This window comes from Psittacula echo, assembly GCF_963264785.1.
Source record: "Psittacula echo genome assembly, chromosome: 15".
Classification (NCBI taxonomy): Eukaryota; Metazoa; Chordata; class Aves; order Psittaciformes; family Psittacidae; genus Psittacula; species Psittacula echo.
The window spans coordinates 2,431,729-2,458,048 of NC_137751.1; the positions used below are offsets into that span (position 1 = coordinate 2,431,729).

Genomic DNA, 26,320 nt, shown 5'->3' on the forward strand with positions numbered 1-26,320 from the left:
TTAATGTGATTTTTTTTTTTCCTGTTTTTTTTGGGGGAGGCTGGTGGAGGTGATTTCATTAATTCTGTTCTTTCTTCAGGCTTGTCTCTTTAGTTGAGTAGCTGTGCAAGCCTCTCTTATAATTTAAAGCCATCTCTTTTCAGTCAATGTTTCTCTTACTGTGAGACTTACAAGAAGCAAACTAGTGGCAAAGTAATGTTGTACCTATAATTCTGTACAGAATGACAATGAGCTGAATATAAGATTTTACAAAGTAGACATCCATTTGCAAGATGTTTTGGATGTAATATGTTAAAGCGCAATGTGCAAAATTTAAATAAAGAATATTTATTAATATGCATAGTAAAAGCTGGTGTTCATGTTTCTACTTTCCACACTCCTGCTGCAGTTCAAGCTCTTTCTGGTCCGATGCTGTCGCTTCAGGCTGTGTGATGCCATGGAGGTAAGTGGATGGTGAGTAAATGTGACCTGGGGACCGTACAGACCTCTCCCTACGGTTTGCTGTAGTTAGTATCTGATTTGAGTCACTACGCAGCAAGCAGGAGGACTGTGCAGCCTGCACCGTGCTGGTGGCTTGATGACAAACTGAATTAAGAGAATCGCTGCTACCAGTGAGTTATTTCGCACTTATAAATGCACTTACTTCTCATCTCCCCCCCCTACAACGCAGGCTTGAAGCTTCTGCGTGAGCCTGGCCCGGGGTTAAGATGCTTTGGCAGATCCCAGCAGGGCCGCCGGGTGGCAGCGGCGGAGCGTTTTCCAGCAGGAGAGCGCGGGGCAGCGCTTCCCGCTGCCGGCACCAGGGGAGGCTCCGGGTTTGCTTTTGCGGATGTCAGTGGGTGGTGGAGATGTGGTGAATCCGCACCGAGCGTAAAACAAATTTACCCCCTGTAGGCGCGCACTTAAACGTCGCTCAGGCAGTGCTGGTGTTAAAAACAGAGGGTTACGAGCTCAACCTGCAGCTGTAGCAACAAACGAGAGAAAACCCAAACCTGCTTGAATTCTGAACAGGCAAAATGTGTTGGAAACACGAGCACGTTGGAGAGAACCCTTAACAATGCATGCAGAAGGACAAGAACCACTGAGGTGAGCAGAAACTGGGACTCAAAAACCCTTCCCAAAACCTTACTTCGCTTAATCCTGTTCCACACTGAGCATCTGTCAGTCATCCCTTTAGGATACATGTGCCACAGCAGGGTTGCAGCAGCTGTTTCACACCAGCAGCACCTGTCTGAACTGATTTGCCTTTGAGGAACAAATTCAGGAAGCTAAAACTGACCTATTTTTTCCTGCCATAACCAGATCTCACATTACACTTTTCTACCTCTCCATTAGATACTCTAATCTACTTTTTCTTCATCTCCTAGCTATTAAAAGGAAACAAACCACATTCAATTGCAAACCTTAAAAAGAAATCCAAACCCAGGCCATTCGAGCGTATCTTGCATCTGAGTAATGCATCAATATTCTGAATTATTTAAATCTTAACTTTGAGGCAAACAAAATCACATTTAAAGCATTTATTTTGAAAAATAAAATACAAAAGATCATTGAATTATAATTGTACAGGAATTATCAACTTTTTTGTTTTAAATAAAAGATATTTAACAATTTCCACACGTGAATAAAACAACACTTCCACCAGAAACCTGTTAGGACAAGCACAGACCACTCCTTTTGAAAGCTTCACACATTATAAACCAAATTGATGGAGGAAAGCAAACACAGTTGAAGCTGGAGGTTTGTCATGAAGACAATAGCAATTTGAGAGACAGGCATTGCTTGGAATCTTTCAAACTTAAAAACCCAGAGTGGTGTGACTGTAACACGGTTCTACATTACCATTGGTGAGTTCTATGGAGCAGGTTTACATGCGCCACAACAGCAACATCTTGAACAAAAACAGTATGAAAGAAACGGGGGAGAACACTGAGAGAAAAGCAGGCCCCGAGCAGCACATGTCCCTGATGGCAGCGGGACGGTCCTGGTGGCGTCACCTCCAGTGCAAAGGCTGCGTCTTTTCTAAAGAGAAAGAAAGTTATGTTTGAGCTTTCAATGTGGTTGATTGATTGATTGATTGATTGATAGCCTGGCTTTTATCCCTGACACCCTTCCCTAATTACAAATACTGCAGCCTTAGGAGTAATCACTGCTCTTTCATTAGCTGAAGTCACTGTCAAGACTGACCACAGCCACTAAAACTTTCCTGTAAGGAATGTGGCTGCTTTTCAAGCATATTTAGATATTATATAGATACATATGAATATATCTCATAAATTTCCACTTACATACAAAACACGTGGAAGTGGGCTGCATCTACACACTGCAAGTGTGTCTCTTATGAGAATGTACCATTGGTAGTTACTGCTGGGGAGTTAAAGTGGTTTCTTGGAAACTGGACAGCAGCTTTAAATGGGAATATTGTAGTTTTAGATATATTTGTCAGAGGAAAGTGGCAAAGTGAAGTAGATGGTTTAGTCATTTTAACATTGATTCCATGACAAGGCTATGGGTTCTCTATTGATTTCAGAATGAATGCCTGCAGTTAGTCTTTAGAAAACTTTTATATCCATGATTTCTAATTGGTATGATGCTTTGGACTATATTTATATAGACTGCTACATTTATGGCCACATATTAAATATCGATGCTGGATATATCTGCATGGCATGTTGCTTTGGGCTACATTTAAACGGGATGCATTGTGCCCATTTTAACACCTTTTGTTGTCAAGCTCAAACATTGGGTAGCACAGTGGACAAGTAAAAACCCTGGATTAATACAGTAAATCTTGCACCATTCAGTCATTAACTAGCCTGGAATTTCCCACGTTCTCTGCACAATCTGGCCACCGATTTCAGCAAAGAAAATGCAGTTTATTGCCAATATTGGCTCTGGGACATACTGAAAGCACCTTACACAAATTAGCTCCTCTTTAGCAGTTTCCTCTCTCTGGAAAGGACAATTTAAAAACGAAAGCCAAAGCTGATTAAGAGGCACCTTTAAGGTTTCACCACTGTGTTGTGATGAGCCCTGTAGAACTGCATGGTGAAGCAGAAAGCACATGAGCTATGCTTCTGTAGCTCTCACCGCCAGAACTTACCTCAATGTTACTCTCACTAGTTCTGAACCAAGATCTGTATCTCTGGTTTCTGTTACCCAGCATCTTACATGGAGCTACACAACTTTAAAAGAAAAATCACCTGAACTGCATCAAGAGCAGCAAATGAGCAGGACTGCAAGCTCTTATTACCTTCTGTGCAAGGAACATCCATAGTAGCTTCTATTCCATAGGTTCAGTCTGTCAGGTAAAGAATAACATGAAATTAGCTATTTTATATTAGAGGAAAAAAATACTATCACCAGCACCAATGTTTGTACTCAAAAAACCATCTGGCTCTTTAGTTACATTTGAGCTTTAGTTAATTTGATCTTTAGTATAACAGTAAAGAACGTCACTGTCAGCATCAGTTCCAGTGTCAGGTTTTTATGGCTTAAGCACTATTCTTTTACTATTTTACAAAGCTTATTTTTGCTTTTCAGACGACCTTTCTTTACTTCAGATAAATCTGCTCAGAGCTTGGTCAATGCTGCAAGCACACCCAGCCAACCGTAAAAATCCACCTCCGGAAATTTAGCTGAGTCCCATTTTGAAGCCTCCCTAGCATATGGATTGGAAGAGGACATTCACTAGTAATAGCGGTCCAAGTTCTTGTGCTGTATCACAAGATAACTGGCAAATACAAACAGCGTAGTTTAACTAATGGATCCTGTAGGCAGATCACAGACCCCTTTATTTTGCTCACACACTATCTGAACAGTGTGCTCAATTTTAAAGACAGCTCATCTCCCTGGGTGCCCACAACTCCTTCCCAGCAATATTTCATCTCCTGTTCTGGCAGAACCTGTCCTTGCAGCCACGGCTGCTGCAACTTCAGCTGCAATGTTGTAGATAGATAACCTTCAAACAACCACAATGATTGCATTTGGAAGCATTAGAAATCACTGCAGCCCGCTTTCCCAGTACAATTTGCTGACAATCACTTCCAAGCAGCACACATTTAAACAGCTGTCTTGCCCTTAAGCTGCATCGAGTTGAGAGTGAACAAGGCTGTGAGCAACAGCACATTTAGCTGCATGGTGCCAGGTTCTTAATGGTTTTCTATTAGCTGAGCACGACTTGCAAAGCATGAGCACTGACTGTTCAAAGGGTGAGAGCAGGCAAACATCCAACATAAAGAGCAAAGCCCACATTAGAGATCACACAAAGCTTTATCAGAAAGAATTGGTGTCCACAGCATAAAGTTACATTCTGAAAACATGAGACAGACACTACAGCTATTCGACTTCACTGATCCATGTTCATTTTATCTTGCCACGAGACTTCCCTTCTACTGTCTTCTTTGGCTGGAACAGAAGAAACCAATTTTCCTTTTTAATCAATTCAGTTTTGTTTTAATGAACTGAGTAAGTAAAAACTCTTTGCACGTGGTAGGTTCTCCTGTGTGTTCTTCAATCCCTACAGCTCACACCAGTCAAAGAACCCTTTCTTAACATTGGGGATTTGAAGCCCATCAGTTGGCTTTACTGTTGTGTGGGTTTGTTCCTTTGAAAAGCAAACGCATTGCAAATCTGTTTAGTTTTGATAGGCTGCTTACACCTACATCGAAATAAACTTCTGGGCTATCAGAAAGGATGGGAAAGCAAGTGGAAATACAAAGTACTGCAAGCAGAGAGACAATGCTGGAGGCAGAGTGCCCCTAACAATGCTTTCTCTCCTAATCGCAGCACCTGTGGTGCTCCTGTATATGCACAAGGAGAACCCAAAACAACAAAAAAACCCCAAGTATTTTTCTACTCAGCTTTATATGAGACAGTAACAGATGAACCACTTCCTGCTTTTTCTATCCAAGTGCAATGTGGAGAGCACTTTAGATGGCATTTAGACATTTACCATCAATTATACAGCCTACAAGAACTGGTATTTTTATGAGGCTCGTTGAGCAGCTCTTACCCAAGAAAACAAAATGAATTGTTTCTTATTCATATGAAATAGTTCATTTAAGCAATAGAATACAAATATCTTGTTATTTCTCTGACAAGGGAAGTTAAAGGATTTGCTCCTTGTCTGGATCATCTGCTCTGATTTTTCATGGCTGGATTAGTGGAGTTTACATCTGCAAGGGAGGGAGAATTGATGTCATTACACATTGAAGAATGGACTAAAATGGAACACGCACGCAGAGAAACCCTTCAATACACTGAAGGGGAGCACTCCAACAGGCAGCTCCACAGAACAAGTCCATCTCATGTGCTCCAGTACCTTCAGGAGACACAGAAGAGCTGCCCAGCAGCAAGTGATGCCACCTTCCAAACCGAATTCCTCTGCTTGTAAATGGGTTCGTGATTACAGCCCCAAAACCCCTCCATGACGTCTACATGAGGAAAGGGCATGAGGCTGGAAGCACGCCTCCCGCACTCACACAGCTGGGGAAGGCATCAAGGGATCCTGCAGGTTGAGAGCTCCATGGTAAGGATTCTGCTTTTTCAACCACTGTTGCAAAGGTCCGTTAGGGAGCTGATGACAATTCAGAGCATTTGAAAGGTGCCAGATTAGGAATTGTAAATACATTCGCAGAATGGTTTGGGTTGGAAGGCACGTTAAAGCTCATCCGGTTGCAAACCCCTACCATAGGCAGGGGCACCTTCCACTAGAGCAGGTTGCTCCAAGCCCCATCCAGCCTGGCCTTGAACACTGCCCGAGAAGGGCATCCCTGGAATCCGAAGTTAAATAGCTCACTTGATTATTGCATCCACATACCATCACTAGCCGTGGCTGAACTGGTTTTGCTTGGTTTGTCTCCTACAGTAGCATTTCCTTCTTTAAAGACTGCTCCCTGCTCTATATTTGCTTTAAGCCTTTCCATGCAAAGCAACAAAAGATAAAGGTTCTCTAGAAAGAATAAAAGTTGTGGTTGGTCTATACAAAACAGAGTCCTTGAGTTTCACAGCAAAATTTATCCAGCTCGGTTTACAAGCACCATACTATTAACATGGGAGTTACACTTGCACTCACAACAGGGTTGGGACCGCTAGTGCAAGAGCACTGCAGATTCAATCGCATGGGTGGGCTATTCCATGATCAAACACAATCACATTTATGAAGGAGTGGTTTATACAGACTGATCGCACACTAACTTGCCACTACACCTGCAAAAAGCAAATTAACCCAATACTGTACCTGTGGCACTTCTTTAAGAAAGTCAGGGAGCTGAAATTCACCTTTAAAGACCTGGAAAACAGGAAACAATAGGTAACTTAAAGCCAGCATTCACTGCTGTTTGAAATGATAAAGGGGGGAAGATTCTTTTGGGTCATTAGGATCTAGTAATGCTAAACCAGATCTACCTGAACTGAGCACAATCTAGTTCTAAAAGCTGATTTGATTCACAAGGCTTGGTTGGCTGAAGCTGTATGATCAGTACCAGGCTTGCTCTGTACTCAACACTCCCACCTTGTTTGCATTAAAATGGTAAAACTATGTAACTCATACATTTCAAGCTTGCTTGAATTATTAAGTCCTGTGTAATCCATTCACTATGCTTTTAGAAAAACAGGATGATGAACTACACTAGGAGTCACTTGCTACCATATCAAACTTGAGGCTTACACGTAATAAATCTGTTTCACATTTTAGCACCCTCACTTATATCATATATATTATATAAAATCCCTTGAATTACAACTCAACAAATGTCCCATAATATAATTTTTCTGGCCCGTTACCGTATTCATTATATACAAGACATGTATCAACCACACAAACAGAAGTATCCCACTTGAACAACTGATCCCTGTTACTGTGCTGTCAAAGGAAAGCTCTGTTAGACTTGATACAGTTCATCAAGACAATATGACTACAATCGGTGTGAAAATGTTAACAACTTACCTTTGGTGTTGCTAAAATGGCCACTCAGGAGCATCAGCATCTCCTTCTTACCCTGTTTTACACATGTCGGTCCCTTTATTCTACATATAATTTGGTGTAATTTTCAGGTAACAGGAAATTTCAGACATTTGCTTTAATCTTAAAGACACATACATGCCATTGTAACGGTATCAGATGTATTATATATTATATCAGATGTATATATATATTGTAACAGTACAGATGTATTACTAGCAATTTTCCCCCAAGCACTCTGGGTCAGACCTTGAGTCACTCAGCACAGACACTATGTGAGATCAGGCACCCAAATGCTTCCCACACATCCAAAATCCCCAGCTCCTGGAGGAAGAACACAGGGATGGATAAGCCTCAAGGTTTCTCTATTATTTTCATACCATTTAGCCATTAATTCGCTTTTCATCTATTGCAATGGGGAAAAAAATATATATAAATAAATAAAATCAGTGGGATAATCCTTTCCTATTTGGATTTGATGATTGGTGTAGGTCCCTTCCAAGTGGAAGGGACTATTCTATACTAATATACATATGTATATGACTTAATGGCTTCATATATGTGTACAGAAGAGCTCCACTGATCAGCAGGGCTGTCACGAAGTTACCGTGATGATTGTGAATTTCTGCAATGACTGTATCCTCCTTACTGCCTGACCTCAGAGTTTGTCACTCCACAACTTCCAGCCTTTTACAGCATAACATTAATCCTGAACCAACGCTGTTTGGAGACAGAGCAAGTGATAAAAACCCTCAAACATCCCACCAGGCACAGCAAGCTTCCCACTATCTGGCCAATTAGGCAACAAATTGGCAAGCTGTTGTTTTCTCTCTAGAGGATACTTCTTAAGAGCTGTTTGCTTCCCAGATCAAACTGGAAGACATTCCAAACAGGGGGAAAACAAGTACATACAATGGAAATGGGGCTACTCGAAAGCCTCGTTCAGAGTTGCACTCCCTGGCTTGCAAACTGCACCAAAAGAAGATGATTCAGGAAGCCAAGGGATGCTGATTAGCAATACCCATTTTCTCCTCTTCCCCATGAAGAGATGCCCAGAACATGAAGACATTGTGTCCATCTACAGCCATGGCCTTGGCCTGCAGCTGAGTCAGCTCCACATTTCCTGTCTCACCCCACAACAGGCTGCAGCATTAAACCTGTGACTCATGTGCAGTGCGCTGCGGAGCTGGCAGGTCTCACCGCTCTTCATCACTAGGCTAAACACATCCAAACAACAAAGCTTCACTAAGTCCCAACATCAGAGTGGGAATTACTACACACATACAGCACAGACCCCTGCTCCTTCTCATATGCTGTGGTTTAGATAAAAGAGGAAGGCTGATTCAAACTGATAGGCACAGCTCTCATTTATATTTAGCCAGAGGGGACTGTCATTCCCATGGAAACCTTAATGAAAGCCCCACCAGTCAGTGTGTGGCTCACTGGAGCCTGGATATACCATAAATATTTACATGAAGGCAAGTATTTCATGTTTTCAGCTCTTAACCAAGCCATTCAAATGCAGGCTGTGTTGTAGAGAGCAGAAATGGAGCTTACAAATCAACAATATTAGCACCTAAACAAATGCAGCAGAACAACTTAGGCAAGGCTCACCAGAAAAAACACCACTATTTTATTATCTTTACGAGACTGGTGCTGACATTGGAAGAAAGAGACAGCCTTCTTCACCATTCCTAGCAAACCACTACAGTCAGTATCTGGGAATTCTCCAAAGGAGAATGATGATGAGACCTCACTTGGAGCATTGTGTGCAGTTCTGGTGTCCTCAACATAAAAAGGACATGGAACTGTTGGAACAAGTCCAGAGGAGGCCACGAGGATGATCAGGGGACTGGAGCACCTCCCGTATGGAGACAGGCTGAGAAAATTGGGGCTGTTCAGCCTGGAGAAGAGAAGCTGCGTGGAGACCTCAGAGCAGCTTCCAGTATCTGAAGGGGGCCTACAAGGATGCTGGGGATGGACTCTTCATCAGGGACTGCAGTGACAGGACAAGGGGTAACGGGTTCAAACTGAAACAGGGGAAGTTTAGATTGGATCTAAGGAAGAAATTCTTTACTGAGAGGGTGCTGAGGCACTGGAATGGGTTGCCCAGGGAGGTTGTGAATGCTCCATCCTTGGCGGTGTTCAAGGCCAGGTTGGATGAGGCCTTGGGTGCCATGGTTTAGTGTGGGGTGTCCGTGCCCATGGCAGGGGGGTTGGAACTGGATGATCTTAAGGTCCTTTCCAACCCAAACCATTCTATGATTCTATGATGGTGGTGCATCGTGACTGATTCAGAACCAGAGTGACAAAACCTATGGTTGTCTCTCTGGAAGCCTACTCCTTTCCTTCTCCTGCAACTACGACTTGGTCTAATTTTCACACACATACATTCAGACCTATATGTGTGTCTGCTCTAGAAGCTTTACCATGGTGATGCCCTCTGTAGGAACAGCATTTACTCCTAATAGGCATCTACCTAAGAGTGGTTGGTCAAGGGTATTCATCCATCAGCAATGCTAATGTCATAGCCTGGAAAGAAAATGTTTCAGAGGCATTTGCTATTATATTCACATGAAATATCACAATTTACACACCACAGTTTACAAAGGCAAACCTAACCAGTGGCAGGCCCACCAAGATCAGGTTGAACACACAAGAGCGCCTAATTTTGGTTCAGAACTGACATTACCTAGAACACTGGTTTTGTCAAGATCGAGCCTGCATGCAAACTGGCTTAAAGTGGTTCCAAACCCAGCAAGTGGTCCTTTGGAATCAAAACCCAGGGATCAACTGCAATCCAGAAATTCCAAAAACAATGACTCCATCTGCAGCCAAAGGAATTGAGAGGTTTCAGATTCAGAATTCTTTCCTGACCAATTTCTAAGTCGAAACCCTGTTATCCAGAGAGCAGGAGCAGAGGCAGAAGCAGGACATTGGAATGATTTCCAGCCTAAGCAAAAATTCATTAAAATAGAGCAGAAATGGTGTTTACTATTGCTAAGGGAATTATTTTGTGAGTCCAAATGGATTTCTAGAGGGAGGAGGAATCTCAAGCCTGTGTCAGTTTGTTGTTCAGGGTTGGCAGTGTTCTATTCAAAAAACAAAGCACATTCTTATAAGCCAAACTAAATGCATAATATTTGCAGAAAGAGATCAGAAAACAAGTTCCACATCCAGCTGGCTGAGAAAACCCTTCTAAAGGAGTTTCTCAAGGAAAACTTTGGAGCAAAAGTGTAACTCAGAAGTGTAACCTAGAATTCCTCTTCATAGAAGATTAAAGCACTCCTTTTCACCCACTTTCAAGCCTGGTTTAGGTAGGGTCACATTATACTGCATCAGTTCCAGTACGTAGAGATAATGGGTCTTCTTGTCTGTAAGTTTTCTTGCAGGTACTTGGGCTTGGTAGACTTTCAAAACATCAAATTGCAGAGTACAAGGCCAGAAATGTTTAATTGTTAAAGGAAAAAAAGGGAACACTGGCAAAAAGAGAGCAGAGCCCTTTCTAGAAACAGCCCTTTACCGCACAGTACATGCAGGTACACCCTGCTCTTTCAGACTTCCCTTAGCTTTTAAGGCAGCCCACAAGGCTTACAACTCCTCACCTCTTTGTTGTAACTGCCAACTAAGGGGACTTCTGAGATGTAAATCTAACACAGACAGCAAGATTTTAAACTGAGCTATGAATGCTCGCCAAAAGGCAGCTTGCACCCATACCTAACTTTGTATTTTGTTTGTTAATAATGCTACTTGCCACATTGATCACATATATATATATATATATACACACATAATTGGTTTAAAAACCAAAGGAATCAGCACCTCTGGAGAAAACCAGTGCAATTGGGAATCTACATGCTGGAAAAGCCCACTGAAGAGGGTGTTAAACAAATCTAAAGGACACTGAAGAAGTCTGTGCTGTTGGTGGAAACGACACAGATGAAATAAACCCTGCAATTTTTGTTTTAAGTATCAGAAACAGCCCATGAAGCCCAATGCTTTTATGCTTAGGTTATCCAGTGTAAGCAGAGATGCACGGCCTCGAGCAGGCTGTCATTATAGCATACCTCAATTACACATCTTTGACAGTGCAAGTAATGATTCTCATGCATTGGTATAAATATACTTCACACTCTTTACCATAGATTGTTTCTGTCTCTAAAACCTCAAATATAAAATCCTGACATCATGATTGTCATGGATGTCTCTAGTCTTAACAGCAGGAGACATTTCCTCACAATTTAAAACAGGCATGGAACAGGAGTCAGTAGAGCTGGTTTATTCCTCTGGATGTTACTGCAGAAAATACCATCAACAGACTATAACCAGAGACAAAGAGCAGCTTTTGGATGTGATTAGAAGCAGCCACACATATTTAAACAGTCATGATGAAAACCATAGCTTTTTCTACACGGTTCTGTACGCTTCCGTCCCTCAACCTCTCCAGGGCAAGGAACATTAACTTCATGAAGAAGTTAAAAGAAATGACTAGAATACGTATTCCAGGCATACAAATTCATTTAGTGGGGGAAGTATGTGCCAAAGAAAATCTGATGTAATATGTTACAGATGTGAGAGGAAACCACTTAGCCAATCATAACATAACAATAAGCCAGATTCTACTGGGCATAAGTCAGAGTCTTCCAGTTATGCTCTGTTCTCCACTTTTGGTACATGCTGTTAAACTGCTGACAAACGCTTTTACAGACTCACAATATTGATAAGGACATATCGGGCACTTCTAACATGGAGTGATTCTACTTTGTAATTCATCATTCAGTGATGGGGCGACCAGTGCAGAAAGCTTAATAATTTTCTGCACCACTTGCAGGCGAAAACTCCTTTTAGTTACAGGACAGTGTTTTCCTTTATGTGCAGGATGTAGAATAGGTTAGAACTCTAGGGGAGGAAGAAAAGTGTATCTGTAAAGAAGGGACTCTTGCAATCACTGTAACACAATGAACAGACCAGCAACAGGCTTAGAAGGAAAACACAAGATGGCCCAATTCTGCAGTCACTGAATAACTAAAAGTTGCCTCTTGAGGAGGTTGCATGCAGAGATCTGCTGAATAGTGCAATACTATTCGGACCTTGTTCTCTCTGCTCTGCGTTTCTTAAACCAAGACAAGATAAAGTTACATGTCATAAAAGAGGATATTGTCAGGGTTAACATAAAGCAGATAAACAAGAAGTTAATGGCTTTGTTATTGAAAACATCAGGAAATTCTGCTACACTCATGTTGGATTTGTACTCCACCAGTGCAGATACTGCCAGAGTCTTATTTCATAACACCACATAGCACTTGGAGACCAGTGTAAGAGATGATGTTAGCTTCAAACACTGGCATTTCCTGAAACAAAAGCAGAACTAAGGTGACAAAAACACACAGAGTGGTTGCATCTTTTGCTGTGCTGTGCTACAGTGGCATGGAAACTCAACCTAATCATTCTGGTGTCCTAGGGAGGTAGCATTCAAGTGAAAAAAACAAGCTTAGCAGAGAGCATTGTTTTCATTGCATTACATAGGAGCACATAGGAATTCTAACTCAAGCACTGTACTGGAGCTGGTGAGGATCATCATCTTGCTTCCAGACCGAACAAAAAGGATTGTTTAGCCTGTACGTAACCTGTACATTAACCTGTACAGTCACCAGCAGAAGGACAGCAAAGGAGAAAAGAAGAAGAAATAAGAACACAACTTAATTGCTTGGAAAGGTTAGGGGAAGCTAGTATTTTGCACCACAGTAGCCATTCCTTTCTGGTTTTCTCCATTATTAGCCCTTGGTTTAGGCACCTTTACATTGTCAGTTCCTAACTTCAGGACTAACAGCAGCATCTTGTCATTGCTGAGCGCTATTTTCACTGTTAAGTCTGATTTATAGTCTTTACCAAGAAGCCATAGATTTTGCTCAGTGCAGTTCTAGACACAGCATTTAAGCACATTTCAGAACAGACACGGGGCAGTTTACAGCTCATAACTTTCTTAAGTTATCTTCTACAACTGAGCAATGCACAGGCTTCTGGCCATAAAATACTGACCCCTCTGCACTCAACAGAAGCTATTTTGCAGCCTGAAAATGGATTTCATATTTTCATTCTCCTTATCTTTATGCAATGCACTAGATGACACAGCATTGTTCCATCTTTAGGTGGAGCCGGAATCTTCCTTGCCAGTAATTTCAGTGGTGCTGGCCTTCCACCCTGTTGTTGCAACTTCCACAATCAATTTAAGCCAGCATTTACGTAACCCCCACAAAACTGAACACCCTCCCCCCCACCAAACCACACCAAACCAACCCCCATCAGTTCTCCCCCCTTAATGCTGCTTTGTGTGCCAGACAAAAGTAATTCCCTTCACAGAATCATAGAATAGTTTGGGTTGGAAAGGACCTTAAGATCATCCAGTTCCAACCCCCCTGCCGTGGGCAGGGACACCCCACACTAAACCATGCCACCCAAGGCCTCATCCAACCTGGCCTTGAACACCGCCAGGGATGGAGCATTCACAACCTCCCTGGGCAACCCATTCCAGTGCCTCACCACCCTCACAGTAAAAAACTTCCTCCTTACATTCAATCTAAACTTCCCCTGTTTCAGTTTGAACCCGTTACCCCTTGTCCTGTCACTGCAGTCCCTGATGAAGAGTCCATCCCCAGCATCCTTGTAGGCCCCCTTCAGACACTGGAAGCTGCTCTGAGGTCTCCACGCAGCTTCTCTTCTCCAGGCTGAACAGCCCCAACTTTCTCAGCCTCTCTCCATACGGGAGGTGCTCCAGTCCCCTGATCATCTGAAGTGCTAGCTCATGCCATCTGAAAGGGACTAAGAAACTACGATGGTATCAGTGTAGCAAGTGTCAGATAACATTATTCCCAGTTAGTCACTGAAAGGGTTAGTGTGCTACCACAATACAGTTCAGCTTCAGAAGTCAAAACTTTCTCTGTTTTCAATGCATAAAATTCAAGTTCTGTGTTAAATTTAAAAGTTCTCCAAGACCACAAATAAAAATATAACAGGACAGCTTCCAAACATAAAACGAAGCAAGAAATGGTTACAAGCAAGATTTCTATGTACTTAGTATGCACTGAAGAGTAACTTTGGAAAGATTTTATTTGGATAGCTTTATCTCCAACAACATACCCACAAACTCTGCACAAAACCCTGTGCAAGACTATCCAAGGCGAAGAAATGTAAGAAGAAAGCAAGAACAAAAGTAGGGCTACTTTAATGCACAAAGTCACCAGCTCAGAGCATGCAGTAACACGCTTGCCAAGTGCCACTTCATAAAGGCTGGAAAAATCCAGACCAATAAATGTTTAAAAACCTTAAAGTAAATGCCCTCTTCATCAAGAGGCAGCAGCAATAAATGAATCAGTATAGATTCATGGAAGAAAAGGGCAAATCCACAGGAGGCAGCACATGCTATCCCTGATGGGCAAAACCAACACGTCACAGCTCCCTCTCTCCCCCCTTTTCCCCAAACACCTTAAAGTGTTTTGAAATATTTGGGAATGGGGGCAGATAAAACCAAATAAAGCTGTGGGGAAAACAAACCAAAGCGTTTTTGAGACACGAGTCAGCCCCCGCTTATCACCAACCAGAGGATCAGTTATGCCAAAATGCACTTGGTTTGAGACCAAGCTCAGCAGCCATCATTTTGGCCATTGACTATGTGAGCTGCCTGCTGGCCAGGCAGCCTGGCACTTGTAGAGAGGGTGATGAGCCTGCTGCCCTAAGAATTAAGTAACCTAAGCAACAAACTGCTCTGGGAGTTGGGAAGCCTTAAATCTTGAAACCCTAGGAAGTGAGGCCGTTTCTGTAGTCACATCGAAAGAGGATGGCCTGAGCAGGGATTTGCTGGGAACCAGCTGGGAGGAAACAAAGCAAAGTGACTGGGGGGGGGAATTCAAGCCATCCAAATGAAAGCTCCAACACTAATTCAAGCCATCACAGGCTCCTTGGGGCACATGACATTTTGAGAGCCTCATGTTTCTCCATTTTCAAAAGGAAGAGTGCTAGTTTTGAAGGTCAGCCGTCCTTAATCCTTTGGGGGGGTTGGGGTTTAGTCTTAATTCAGGACATCACCCTCACTTTAGCTATACAAGCCATATATGCAAAAGGAATTTTGTAAAGAAACAAGTGACTAGGAAAATACCTACCGGGTAAAGAGAAATAACAAAATTAAAATGCTATCTTGGGCCATAAGCAAAACTATTGAATTAAAATATCAGTCAAATAAGCATTCCATACCCTCGCACCATTTCGATCAGCTATTGTAACAGTAACCTCCAGTCTTTCACAGCTGGTTTTAACATCAGTAAATAAACTGATCATGCTTCAAAGCAAACAATGCACTTCAGCCTTCTAAATTAGGTTTCAACTTGTTTAAAGGTATGCTCGTGGCCTTATTACCTGAATTTCTCTCTTGCATTTTTGAACTGAAATAGATTTCAAGAAGCCACCCAACAGTAAGCAACTGAGATCCAGACTTTTACACCTCAGACTGAGCTTGCCATGCATAGAAGGCATGGCATTAGAGGCATAAGAAAGGTCACCCTACTGCAGAAATGTACTTTAATTGTGCCAGGAGGAGATAACCAACCTTAAACCACTGCAATAGAGTACAAATCTGGAACCTGTCACTGTCCTATACTACATATGGGTAGATGCACAAGGATTTTATTTTCAAGGCTCTACGACGTAGCATTGAACACTTCTTTTTTTGTTTTAAGGGGGTTGAATTGGGTACAGAAAAGTTAGTTGGTGAGCTTCTTTAAAGGAAGTAGTACCAGGAAACCCATACAAGGCTAACCACTACCCCTACCAGAAAAGGTGGGTTACCTTTTCCATGCTGAGCTAACAACTATTAAAACAGCCGATCTGTCTTTCTTTAATACACACAATCAGGTGTTCAAGTTTCTAAAAAGAAAGAATGCAAAAGTGTTTGGAGACTTCCCAAAAAGCCATGTTTTCCCCCCTCCATCAGTATTTAGCTCAGCAGCATACAAACCAGGGGGTTTTAGTACTGAAGGCTAGTGGAAGACAGTCCTTTTTAATGGTTTAATTCAATTTTTCCACTGATTACTTTGCCGCAGCAGCAAAAGGCACCTTCTTTTAATCAAGTATACATTCTCCAAAGAACATAGGAATTAATTACTCTTATTTCAAACAATGGTAATGAGCTTTCCAATGGATACCTCCAGGGATAAACAGCTCTATAGCCTAACTACTCACATTCCAACATTAAGTTCAGACTCAAATCCTTAAGTTTAGGTTAATCAGCACCAGACTTTCCTCCATCTTTTGTCTGTTTCTACAAAAGACAGCAAAGAATTGGAAAAATGTGTCATTTTGATCTTGAGCCATTTTCCATGGGTCACTTTTCAAATCCTACCAGGTATTTGGGGTGTAATTCTGCAACAGAGCTTCTGCCAGCCCTCATGTATAAAAAGCTGAGCTCATCAGGCAAGTTTGATGCTCGGGTGAGAAAGCTGCTTTTTCCACTACTAACTAGTTCCCCAACTATCTGGACAACTCTCAAGAGGTTTAGCTACATACACCAAAGAACACCGCTCAAACCTGGCGCTGGGGTAAAGGAAGACAAACCGAATTGAAGACAAACAGCAGGAGAAAGACTTTCAGTGCTCAAGGTCCCACAGAATTCTTCCTTTTCATCCCCATGGCAAGGAAACTGTACTGCTAACTTTCAAAAGGTATTAGAAACAGACTTTGAAATCCCCAAACAAACAAAACACAGGACTTCTGCTCTGTAGCTCACATCCATTTAGTCAGCCATTAAACACACAAAAACACCTTACCCTCCTTGTGTTTTCCACAACTTTTTGATCTGGCTTTCCATAATTTGGTGGATTGGCATATGGATCATAGCCCAGTTTTGCTAGCATGGGTGCAATCACAGGCATATCTTGAAGAACATCAGCAGGTATCTTCCCAACCCACTTTGACAGTGCTTCCACATTGACTGGCTTGATTACTTGGTCAGTAGATCTTTCAACCCTGTGGAGGGAGAAAGACAGATTACATTTTGCATTCCAACCAATACCTGCTTCTTCACCGGCATTAAGATCTTTAGCTTGTTTTGTTTGGGTTTTCATCTTTCTCTTTCCAAATTTGATGTTTCTACAGAGCTGATGGGAAGTGAAGTTTTACTACAGGAGGCTAAAATGAGAATAACAAGCACAACATTCATGGTTTAGGCTTTCATACAGAACACCCTGAGGCAAGTTCCTTGCCTAAAGACAGCAGTTAAAGCCAAAGAGCTGTTAAGTGAAAAGTATGCACACACCTACATATAAAGCTGTTTTCCCACTGGCATATTCCCACACTTGCTCTTTCATGGTCTTAAATGCTCTTGAAAGTTGTATTTGAAACTTAAAAGTCCAGGTGCCATTTCTTCCCCCTACATACTGTGACTTTTTCCAGTAGGATGCCTCTATGGGAATGACAGAAATCCATAGACTTCAATAATATTATTCATAACCATTCCTTTTACTGATTGTTTGGCCATTACACAGTTCTTCAAGGCAAGTGAATAACCATAGCAGTGTCATATGTACTGTGTTTAGAAAAGAGTTGACTTGTTGCTCATTTAATCAACAGTCCTAAACCCCCATGTTTGTTCTTGCACCCTAGTTTTGCTGTGTGCTTGTTGGGTTGGTTTTTTGCCAAGGGAAGAAATCTGTCATCACTTTGTTTTCCCACAATCCTTGCTTTTTTTAGGTTAGAAAACGTGCCTTTACCGTGTTACTTCTGAAACAGGCCAGCAGGGCTCAGAACAGGCTGAGGAGTAACAGTGCACAAGCGTTTTGGAGGTCAAGGTTTATTTTTCCTAAGGCAGAGTAAAAATCAGGTCTGTATATATAAGTTGCCTAAAGGAATATTTGCATCTGCATTGCAAGTAATACCCTAGGTATGCCACAGTATCAGTAATTCCTGCTGGATGGCTATACCTGCCTCAAACCCGATGCTAAGCATATATCTGTCACATCCACTTGCAACTATCATTCTTTCCCTGCCTTATTTACACCATAAGGAGTTTTCCACCTCAAAAAGCTCTACCACTCAGAAATGAAAGTGATATACGTGAAAGTAACAGTATGAAGTATAACAGCAATGGCTTTTCTGCTCATGATAAAGAATGAGAAAACTGAGATCAAGCTACTTCTCAAGCAGCAAATGCTCCAGTTCTACAGCAGGCAGGAGATGAGAAAGCATCTTCTACAAAAAACAAATGGAATTTCCAGAAATACTCCCGATAGTGTCAGAATCCAGAAGCCTGAGCTAAAGTCAGATTGCTCTCAAGACTGACATCACTCAACTTGCAAGAGGAACAAGTTTGATTACAGTTACCTAATTAACCTCATGAGTCCAAGAAGAGGCTAAAGAATTGTTGCAGAGCAAACATTAAATCAATAGCAAGAAGCATCTCACTTAGATGCACCCTGGACTGCGCAACGAAAGCCTTAAATTATAAACCACGCATGCACATCTTCCAGTCATCAGTCTTTATCTTGTTGCTCTTTTTTACTTGTCATCATAGCTAGAATGTTTCCAGGACAGAGGAAGGAAGTTAATCATACAATGCTGGAAGGTCAGCACCTGATGTACTTTAAACACAATCAACAAAGAATAAACCAGACAGGGAAATGGTCATGCATGGGGAAATCATCTTGGCAAGCTAAGCCTTCACAGATGGCTGTAAAAGGTGTTTAATGAAAGCTGGTGAGTAAGCATCTGATGACCAAAACGGTGTAAGACAGCTCCCAGAATATTCAGCCTTGCTCTCTTCAACCATTTTCAGTAGCTCAAACCAAAGGCAGGAAGTCAGAATGCGATTTTGGGACCAGGGAGTCACAACCTAATTTCAGCCCTCCTGAAGGCTCTTGCCCTGAGATCACAAGCCTGTAGAGCAAAGCAAAAAGCCTGGGCATTGCCTTTTTGATCCTTCTAATTAGAAGATGAGCTTCTAACTTCACATCAAATTCACAAGAAAATAGCTGTTAAGAGTTGAGTTTCTGAAGGTCAAAGTGGCAAGGCAGAGGACACAGCACCACAAGTCAGGAGTCCTCAGAACCATGCTGGTTGGGACTGTCAAGAAAAATATATCACTAGGTCTGTGAAAAGGCCATGATTTACAGTCCTTTCCTTCTCAGAGCCAGCCAATCCCTTCACCAAAGCTGCAGATCGATTGGGCCATTTAAAACAAGGGTGATACTGTGAGAACCAGGCAATAACCTTGGCTAAGAGCTTCCTGGAACCCCAAACCAATGGGTGTTATACATCAGTTAGGACCTAAATTAGTACACATGTGGCTAACTCATCCTGAAGTAAAGGCACATTTAAAACGTGTATGTTTTGCCCCACGCTCATTTTAGTCTTTGGTAAAAATAAGCTCAGCATGAAACACTTCCTGATGATTAATCACTGGCAAGAGATAAGCAGGGAACTACATTTAGCTGCTCCGAGGCATCGATTCAAAAATACACTATGCCACATTTGGTCTTCAGCATAAATCCTTTTCTGTCCTTTTAGTTAAGGTGGGAAGAAAAGTAAAACAGTTTGTGGGAAAGATTCTTCAGAGCAAAGAACATCTGAGGAGCATGGGAGAGGACAGATTGGGGACAGGAGGAAAGAAACATCCCACCCCCAAAAAAATACATTAAACAGATCAAAACAAGGAAACATAGCAGGTCTTGACAAATTTGATTATGCATGCATATGGCAAATGCTGCCTGGTCAGCGCTGCCAGGCTCCACTGCAAAAACACAGGCACAGTTTCAGCTTTGAAAGCAGCTGGTAGCATGGAAGACAGGACTAACCCCAAACACTTCTACATCTGTACTAGAATCAAATGAAAGGTATGTATTAAAAATAGTATATTCTGAAGTAATTTTGCTTAGACAGCCATTTTCATAACAAGCCTAATAAAAATCGCTATAAAAGGGTTGACATTTCTCTGCGTCCGTGGTCACCACAGCTGGTTTCAGTTAGGAGGCAAATGCCAGAGCTATATTAACAATACTAGTTATAGCATGTAGTCCAGCCATAGTACATTCCTTCAACAGCCACGTTGGCAATTACTTCAAACCACAGAAGGCTTCCCACTACTACAAATGCTGCAGTGCACATCCTTAAAACCCTTGCAGTGTTTCTCATTGCAGCTGGATAAAAACAAAACAAGAAGCAAAAACATTAAGTAAAATAGAACAGTGAGACTAGGGCTCCATCAGTAACAGGGATTACTAAGCAAATGCAGGAAAAGAGAGTAAGGCAGCCAAGAGTTTTCTCAAACCAAACAGCCAGGGGAATAGATGAAGTCAGAATCTTAAACACAGGCTGTCTGGTATCTAATATTGCTATTAACAGACTGTTGCATAAGAGTTTGTGTTTGCAACAAGAGAAGAACAGAGTGCCTGAAGGATTCCACAAGCCAGGTGGCTGGCTCATCCCTGGCACAGAAACAACCTGCATGCACAATTTGATTCTACACACAGCTGCACATAAAACATCTTACACTGCCCATAGAGCCTCATTCCATCTGATACAGATTTCATTTGACAGCACTGGATTTTGGATGAGTGAAAACCATATTCTCAGACATGTACGTTCTGTCACCAGGGATTGTCACCATTATAAAGGGCTTTTAAAACCACTGCTATCTTTTTCTTTTTTAACATTTCAAGACAACAAATTCTTGTCAGATTCCTTTTCAAAAACCCTCCAACAGTTAAACCACCCCCAGGCATCTGTGAGGATGCTGAGCCTGTGTGAAAGGTCTGAAAGCCTTTATAGTGAGTGGAAGGTGATTGAGCAAGGAGCCTGCCTTATTTTCTTTACACAGTATGACAGTCTTTGCAGATTATAATAGTAGTTCATTCTCTCTCTTTCGAGGTTTTCTACCTTGCTGACAACCAGGGAACTGATTTTATCTTCATACTGTCCCTACCACACTAGGCAGGCTAGGCTTATGCAGTGGGATCTTTCAAATGAACATTTAAACACAGATGATTTGGTACTTGTGATATCCTCCTTCTGCCAGTAAAAACTGTAATATAATTTGAGTGTTCCAATTTTAATATACTATTATGAACCAGCCTGAAGCACTTGGTAGCAGGCCTGTGGTAAATTAAAGCTCTGTAAGAAAACACAGTAGAAGACAGAGTTGCAATAGGCAGTAGTGTTTCAAATTTCCTTAGATCAGTCTGAAATGATCTTCAGCATCATCCCTTTGGAAAAATCAGGTGGGAGAAAGCCATCAGAATACAGAGCTCTGCTGGTCCAGATTCTTTCAGCTGAAAGATTACAGTATTCACACTGAAGCAAAGAGCACTCCCCAAGTAAGCTCAGAGAGGAAGTCAAAGTCATAAGAGAACAATGCTGCTTAAAACTTGACCCAGAACCATGCACACCCAAGGCCATTAAGAACTCTGCTGCAGCTGAGAACAAGCTAAATGCAACTTGATAGAAGGAAAACTAAGTCTAATGCAAGGTGTGTTTTGTTCAGCTGTCAAAGTTTGTTCAGCTGTGGCAGACTCTAAAGTTTGGAGTGAAATACCTGGCAAGCCGCTCTTCAAAGGGTAATTTCTTCTGGACACTCAACCCCTGCTCTGGGCAAGGAGCTCCTACACAGGCAGCAGTCCCTGTCCACAGCACTTGGCCGCACACAAGCTGGCAGTGAGAAGCTGGGATGCTAAAAGCAGGCAGTTTTAACTGGTACAAAGAAATCAAACTGGGGAATGTCACGCTCCCCCTCCATAATTTCAATTAGTATCATTTAAATACACAAAACAGACATCAAAGAGAATTTCATAGTCACTGTTTTTCTTGCAGCCTTCAAAAGCCTGAGTCACATATATAATGATATATAAGAATATCTTAATTAATAATAGATTATCATATTATCTAATTAATAATATATAGTAATATAATCATTATCAGATTATAGAGGTCTCTTGCAACTGAAAAACAAATTTCATCACCTATTTCAGGGGCAATTGATTAGATGAAAAACATCAGACATAACATTAATAAAACCCTTTCTTTTTCCACTACTGCCAGAGCCTTCTGAAATAATAGATCACTTTCACATATCAGATGAGAGATAATAAAACCACACAGAAGTCCACTAACAGATTGAACTGAAGGTCAAAAGAACATGCTCAACATTGCCTATCTTGAATTTGAAAGTTTGAGTGAAAAATAAACATGAAAGCAAGCATTCTACTTTCAACAATCCAATTCCTTAATTTTTAGAGACATGAACAAGTGTTCTCAGCTCCTCACGTCCCATTCCACCAGATTTAGCCAGAAATATTACTTGAATCTGTACGAATTCAGTGCGACTACTACAGTTCTATAGTATAGAGGTCCATTAACTTCCAAAAATGCTGATCTGGAAGCCATAAGGTAGTACTATTTTAGAAGAAATGACATTTTGCATAGTTATTTTTACAGGACACTTAACAGAATTTGGCAACCGTCTATTTATATCACTAAGTTTACTCCCCCCTCAGCTGCCACTGCGAAGCAGTAACATGACACAGGTAACTGAAGAGGAGTTCACACGCAGATCCAGCCTGCAGAGACATACAACAGTGCCCTGCTTCAGGTTAACATTATCAGATGTCTTCAATCTGTTAACAAACAATACAGCAAAAAAAGGGGATTGAGATGCCCTCAGAATGAACAGTGAACAGTGGTGGTGGCTGTGTTTCTTCGGTGGGAACAGCCATGCAAAACCTCGAGGCTGTAAATATATGACCATTATCCGAGTTTTAAGCTCTCTTTGTACCCACTGCCTAATAATCCTATGATTTGCTTTAAATCTTATTCCCCTACAATGTATTGGAAAACCCACGCAGTCCCTTCCCCAGGCATTAAATAAACCAAATCTCCCAATATTTATTTCTCAAGCCTGCAGTTTTTACAGACATTGGAATCACTCTGTATCCAACAGCTTGACATGTCCCTACTCAGCCCACATTCCTGGCCGTGCAAGGCCTCTGTTACTCAGAAGCATTTGGCCAGTGATGAATATTCAATTACCAGAAGCCAAGGAATCAAACTGGGCATGCCTTGCTGATGAATAGGGCTTCTTAATCAATATTTTAGAAACTTAGAACTTGAGACAACCTGGTAGATGCATCTGCCATTGCAAAAATAGGAAGAGAGATTCAAACATTCACATCCTCCCCCTTCAACGTAAAGCCTAGCCAGCATTTCAGATGTTCAGCTGTAAATAGTGGCAAAGAAACCAGAGTAGTTTAACTGGAGAATTACCCACACTTTTTCCTTTTCACAATACCTATCTAGGTTTTCTCAGCAGAGCTGGAGTTTGGTTTCTGAAAGAGGCTAAATCAGGTGCACAGATGGCACGGCAGAATACTGAGAGATCTCCTTACAACAAGGTTAATTTTATTCAAAATGCTTGTTCTTTTCGGAGCACATGCCAACAGAACAGCACGCCAATTCTGCTTTCTATTTTGTTGGAACACTTTCTCAAGTTTCCTGGAAGAGTATGTTCTTGGCAAATATAACTCAACAGCCATTCTTGCACTGACAGTACTTAAGTTCCTGGTATCAAAGGGGCGATCTCGCCAGGATAAGTAACACCAGTCTAGATAAAACAAACCAGCTTCATTTTGGGGCATGGAGAACAGCAAAGTTATACTGGAGGTAAGGCTGACACAAGACATCTAAATTCAAGTTAGACTGATCATTAGTTAAAAATTCACTCGCACGCTCCATACACGTTAGTGGGACAGTTGTTTAATGGGAGCAATCAGAGACTGCAAATCATTAGTTAACAATGATTCTTATTTCCCAGCTAACATGCATCATAAATCAGTTTCCCGAAACATCATTAGCTACTTAAAAACTGAATCCAAGTTATGACTAGTTTTTTATATGCAAAATGTACTATTTTAGCTCTTAGAACAACACAAGGTAAAGGAGGAACGTTCATACTCACTTTGAAAGAGAAACACCCCCTGCTTTTCCAATCATTTCTTCATGGTGCAGCACAGCTTGGTTCCATGGGATGCGAAGAAACTTTAAGAGAGTTCTCATCCATCTTTCAGGATGCAATACAAGCTGTTCATAATGTACAAGCATACACCTTTCAAAACCAACCTCCATACACTGGTTATACATAGTTTCTATAGCACGATTCCACTTGGTCAAGCAGTCCCTGTAGCTGTTAAGGTCAAATCCAGCTATTGTGACTTTTCTAGATATCATGGAATGCACAGATGCACGACCATCCCGTACCATCAGAAGAAATTTGGCATTGGGGAAAATTCTAGCAAGATAAGTTAAGGATTTTAAAGCAAAGGGATCTTTGTTACACAAATACGGAGCAGGCTCCCCATGTTTCACAATGATTTCCAACAAAAACGCTTGCATGGCTGAGTCCAGAACCTCATCTGTGACTCCAGCTTCATCCAGTCGGATCTTCTCTTTGCTTGACCTAGCCCACATCTGCTTAACTGCCAGAATTCTTGGGATTACCCTTGTCTCTTCTCCGCATCGAATATCCGGATGGGCATCAAGCATAGCGCGCATTAAGGTAGTGCCACTTCGAGGTACTCCTCCAATAAATATTAAAGGCATGTCTTTGTTGTAAGCAAAGGTTTTGTTTGCATTCACATTGGAAGCAGTTCTTACTGTGCTTCTCACACTTTCCATCCTCACAGGCTGGCTGCGTTCTTCTATTCGATGGTGACACTCCATAGCATGTTGGCCCAAGTAAAACACCGTCACTGAACTGATCACCAGACATGCCAGCAGCAAGTTCTGTTTGAGTTTTCCAACCATTTTGATAAAAGACTGTCACTTCAAAAGAAAGAAACCTTCTATTTCAAATTATCTTCTAGTTCACATGCCATGGGAATCCTAATCCGAAATAAATTAAGGTCTGGTAGAGGGAAAAAAGAAAATATTTATTTAGAACTTTGTTAAGATCTACTGTGACGAATCAACAACAGAAATTATAGAATCACAGAATAGTTCGGGTTGGAAAGGGCCTTAAGATCATCCAGTTCCAACCCCCCTGCCATGGGCAGGGACACCTCACACTAAACCATGCCACCCAAGGCTCTGTCCAATAAGTCTATTACTTCCTGGTGCTGCATTAAGACCGGTAAATGCAAAGTCTAAACACGACCATCCCCTAATAAAAAACCTTTTTGTTTACCCATAGACAGAACACAAAACAGAGCATTCATGACTACAGTTACCATTTACACGTAAGCTCTCTGGCACATCTTAACATACCTGAAAGGATTCTTCTACTGGATAGCAACTTAACAGTCAAGCAAAGACATCATTTATATGGGACTCTACACATTAAAGAAGCCAGTCACCAAGATATAACCAAAAAGAACAAGATACCCCACACAAATCACGTTAGAAATGACAGACAAATGTGTTAGGATACCTCTGGCTTGCTGCATGGATGGTAGCAGTATACTGCTCATCATGACATTTTCACATAACTACGTGATCTCCTGTTTTGCTAGAAATACTCTATTTCCTTCACAGGACACAAGAAGATAGTAAAAGCCATTTCACAGCTACGTATCAACACTGACAGTGTCCAATTTTTGATGGAGGCCTTTAGGCAATTAAGAACAGCTCTGTCTGGGACAGAGCCATTTCTCAATATGACTATTGTTAGAATCAAGTCAATTTTACCACACCAAAAGCCACTGCTTTTCTCCTGCAAGTTTTCTTCACATAGGAATGGTACTGTTCTCTACAGTGACAGTAGAGCTCAGTATTCGAAAACAACTCAGACATGCTTTGGAATTCAGGGTTTGCACAGCCAGCACATCTATTACTAAATGTACTACATAGCCCCCTTTTTAAATTCTAAAAGTTATTTTTCCAAGATTAAGTCTGAAATCCCAAGAGACACAAAATAAACCCAAGGTTTTCCTTTTTTCATGTAGGATTTTTAATACTGCATTATTTAAAACAATTTTCATTTTTACAGATGAGATGAAAACAAAGGCTGTGAGAGATGATGTCTGGGCATGCATACGAGTCTGAACAAAGCTTTTAGATAGAAACAAAAGACTCTAAAAAAGATCTGTCTGCTGAATTCCAGTGTAGACACAAGAAGGACTAAGATTATTCTATGTCTTACAATGAATAGCAGAGGATTATATCCAACTAGCTTAGACAAATCTGGTACTCTACTGCCTGGATGACTAGATCTGTTCATGCCAATCTGTACACTGCATCTCTGCTTTTTCTATTCATAGCAGCTAATACACAGACAGTTGTTTTACCTGTATTCTGTAGGTCATCAGCTTTGGATTTTCAGATAAGGTAGGC

General features: G+C 41.5%; 1 protein-coding gene across 1 annotated transcript; it reads right to left on the minus strand.

The window, feature by feature from the left end:
* Positions 1-1,976: 1,976 nt before the first annotated feature.
* On the minus strand, positions 1,977-24,796 carry TPST1 (tyrosylprotein sulfotransferase 1; the record flags this gene model as incomplete). The annotated part of the gene is made up of 6 exons (XM_080629913.1): positions 1,977-2,022; positions 3,254-3,301; positions 4,332-4,407; positions 6,242-6,292; positions 16,780-16,978; positions 23,952-24,796. 4 exons carry the CDS (start codon positions 24,794-24,796, stop codon positions 4,363-4,365), a joined length of 1,140 nt encoding a protein of 379 aa, XP_080486039.1. The 3' UTR covers positions 1,977-2,022; positions 3,254-3,301; positions 4,332-4,362.
* Positions 24,797-26,320: the final 1,524 nt, after the last annotated feature.